Source organism: Epinephelus moara, chromosome 6 (genome assembly GCF_006386435.1).
Source record: "Epinephelus moara isolate mb chromosome 6, YSFRI_EMoa_1.0, whole genome shotgun sequence".
In the NCBI taxonomy this organism is placed as follows: Eukaryota; Metazoa; Chordata; class Actinopteri; order Perciformes; family Serranidae; genus Epinephelus; species Epinephelus moara.
The window spans coordinates 1636524-1640488 of NC_065511.1; the positions used below are offsets into that span (position 1 = coordinate 1636524).

A 3965-nucleotide genomic window follows, 5' to 3' on the forward strand; every position below is an offset into this window, starting at 1 on the left:
GTGTGTGGTTGTGCTGCTGCCGTGGTCCTGCCAGATGCCTCCTGCTGCTGCTGTTATCATTAGTCATACTTCTACTGTTATTATACACATATGATTACTGTCACATATGTATACTATCAGATATTAATATATACTTTCAACATATTGTACCACAATAGCCAGAATTCTAACTATAATATTATTACTTTCATTAATGTTGTTGTAAGGTACTGTCATTACCGTCTGTCCTGCATCTCTCTCTGTCTCTCTGTCTCATTGTGTCATACGGATTACTGTTATTATTATGCTGATCTGTTCTGTACGACATCTATTGCACGTCTGTCCGTCCTGTAAGAGGGATCCCTCCTCAGTTGCTCTTCCTGAGGTTTCTATCATTTTTTTTCCCCCGTTAAAGGGGTTTTTTTGGGGAGTTTTTCCTTATCCGCTGCAAGGGTCAGAGGGACAGAGAAGGACAGAGGGATGTCTTATGCTGTAAAGCCCTGTGAGGCAAATTGTGATATTGGGCTTTATAAATAAAATTGAATTGAAATAGAAAACGCTTGTCGGTGGTGGAGGACTGTGTTAAGTGCTGTAAAGTTTAGTTGATTCAAAACACACATTAAATATGGCTTAATAATGACAATATCAAACACAAGTACGCAAATTGGCTTCACTATAAATCACAGAATTGACAGACAAACACTTGTCTTTATCTGGACACATTTCCCCCACCAATACAACATGCTAACGTTATTAGCACAAGTCTATGGCATTTTACATTGTATAAATTAGCAATCATTTATTTAAATAACAATTAAACATGACAATTGTCTCTGTTGTGATTTGATAACCGTAAATTTATAAAACGATTTGTATAGGGGTTAAGTAAAAACTGACTTTGGACATATAAACTTCAGATGTACTTGCCCATTCGAGCAAGTGAAAGAAAACATAACACTGAACCCTGTCACTCACCCAACCCTACAGAGGAGCAGGTTGTCTCACAGACACTTAAGAATACAACAGCAGTATGAACATACCTATAAATGTTCCAGGCTGCTACAGGCAGGTTGAGGAGGAAGATGAACCAGTGCATGGAGACCAACATCAGCATCGTGGAGAGACATTGGCCAACCATCTCTGGAATTACCCACTGGAAAGACAAAATATCAAAAATATGTGCATTTAAATCATAAATGTATAATCTAATATACTAATAACCTTCTGAAGCATCTATAAAAACAGACTTGAAAATCAGCTTTCGAATCAAATAGTCTTGTTCATATAATACATTACAACAAGTCACCAGGCATTACAAATAAAAAGCATCTTAAATAAATGAAAAAGGAGTTCAGATCCACAAGTATATGCATGTACTCTGACAAAAATCCAAACTAACATGACTTACTTTGTTTAGCTTGGAGCAGCAGGCTCTAGCATTGATGTAGTCACATTCTAGATCAGATAAGGTGATAATCTGAGCCTTAGATCAAGGAGTCATGAACTGGTGAGAAACTTACAATGGTTGACTAAAGAAAATATATTCATAAAAAAAAACCTGGTATTAGCTCCAAGCCAATTGGACAACACATAAGCAACCTACAAGATGTTATGTTATACTATCCGTTTAGATGAAACACTGAATCTCATTTACACTGAACTCAGACATGGATTCAAAACATATTTTTAAATACTTAAAGCGCTGAGCATCATCAACTAACAGTGACACTCATGTCAAAATTCCAGAACAGGACATTAAGTTGAGGATGTATCCACCTGTACCTTTTGTTTTACACAGGACGACTGAATCTTTTTCGATTACTTCTTTTATACATTTGGACATCCTAACGTTACAGCCATTCATTGTTCTCTGCACACTTTGTCTTCATTACGACGCTGAAGTTAGCTTCTGATTCGGCACTTAAGGGGAAAGTTAAGGGGAAATTAACTTAATGTGCAGTGTGACTGTTTGTCCACTGATTGTCTGTTTTTTTGTGACACTTCTTGATGTGAAAACATTTTAGACATTTTAGGTAAGACATTAAATTTGCCTGACTGTTGTATTTGTGAAACATTTATTTCATTTGTGAAAATGCTAAAGGGGAGATTTCACCGTTTTTGTTTTATACCTAGACCTCATTAGACATTTTTCAGCATATAGACCACTTTGGACCAGGTCCAGATCAAAAACCACTGAACCTAGACTTCTCAAATCTGGCCTAGATTATCCTACAGAGGCTAAACATTCATTCAGACACAGTTTCTGATTTGTGAAACCTTTATTCTATTTGTGAAAATGCAATAAAGACACATTTCATCGTTTTTTCAGCATATAGACCACATTAGACTGGGTCCAGATCAAAAACCACTGTACCTAGACTTCTCAAATCTGGACTGGATTATCCTACAGAGGCTAAACATTCATTCAGACACAGTTTCTGATTTGTGAAACCTTTATTCTATTTGTGAAAATGCAATAAAGGCACATTTCATTTTTTTTTTCAGCATATAGACCACATTAGACTGGGTCCAGATCAAAAACCACTGTACCTAGACTTCTCAAATCTGGACTAGATTATCCTACAGAGGCTAAACATTCATTATAACACAGTTATAATCGGAAGCTAACTTCAGCGTCCTGCCAAGAGCACAGAGGGAACCCCATTCAAAATTTACGACAAGAATTGTAGCCTACAAACGTTAAACGTACATGGTTTTTACCACGTTAATATAAGACAGTAGTATAGTAGTTAGAGTCGGTAGTTAGAATAACTATTGTAAATACTGTTACTATTTTAAGTACTTTACTGGTCATTAGCTCACAGAGAAACATTACAGGTCACATCCTATTAGCGTAGAGGTGTCAATAGCAGAGACGCAGGTAGCAAGCTAAATTTATATTGGTTTACTTCCCATTGTTATTATGTTGATTTAAAACTTTACATGCACCTCTTTTTTTACATTCTTGTCATCACACCTAACCACCCGGTTTCTCTGCTTCATCTCAACTTAGCCTGTCACTGACTGTAACAAAGCGGCTAAACGGTTAGCTAGTTAGCGTTCACGTAGCGTTACTATCATGAAGAAAGACATCAACAGGAGCTTTCGGTAAGCCAGCCTACATAAGCTCGACACCCGCCAGAAAACGCACAGCGTTAGCTGAAAAGGATACAAAGTAGACCGAGAGGAAAATAAGAGCACAACAGTCCACAAGTGACAGAATGAACACTGCCGCTTCCATTTTTCTTCTTCCGTAAGTGATTGGTTTTTATTTCCGGCTAGTTGTTCCGTCGGAGAAAGTGCAGTGACCGTTATTTTACTGCAGTACTGCCGCTTAGCGGACTGGAGTGGAGCCCATTACAACACAACCACAGGAAGTAGCCTAAATAAATGACACATCCTATAATTACTTTTGAGTAGTGGCGGATGAAGTAAATGAAAGTCACACTTGAAAAAAAAAAGTACAGATATCTTAACAGAGAATGAGCCGATTCTCAGTCATCCAGGTCATGGTAATCATAAGTGCAACATTGTAGGCAACTGGACTTGCTTGAGTTTCTTAAAGACGTTTCGCCTCTCATCCAAGAGGTTTCCTCAGTTCTAACGGACTGCTGCGGAGTCGCAGGCTTTAAACTATGTGGGTGTGAATCCTACAGTCATTGAGGTCCCATGTGATCTCTGAGTTTCAGAGTCATTAAGGTCACATGTGAGTTGTTGACCCACCCTGCCATCTTGAATGTTGTTAGGGTTAGATGGGTCCATGCGTGAACGGGTGTTAAGTCGTCTGGGAAGGGATCCCAAGCAGAGGAGTTGAAATTCAGCCCGGGAGCTTGATTTGGAGAGGCCTTTTTTCCGATCGCACGATGGACGCAAGTGGAACCGTAATTTTAACACGAATACTTTATTTGCAGTATAAAAACAATCTAATGATAGGCTATTAAACACAACATACACAGATTAGTCAGTCAGTAGAGTGTATTGAATAT

General features: G+C 38.2%; 1 protein-coding gene across 1 annotated transcript in view; it reads right to left on the reverse strand.

Annotated features, from left to right (window-relative positions):
• cnih4 (cornichon family AMPA receptor auxiliary protein 4) overlaps positions 1-3255 on the reverse strand; it is a 34430-nt gene extending 31175 nt beyond the window's left edge. The window contains exons 1-3 of the mRNA XM_050045879.1: positions 3152-3255; positions 1388-1456; positions 1020-1132 (exon numbers count right to left, since the gene is read on the reverse strand). Of these exons, the coding sequence (XP_049901836.1) occupies positions 1020-1132; positions 1388-1456; positions 3152-3220 (251 nt within the window). The 5' untranslated portion in view covers positions 3221-3255. The remainder of the gene's footprint in view (positions 1-1019; positions 1133-1387; positions 1457-3151) is intronic.
• Positions 3256-3965: the final 710 nt, after the last annotated feature.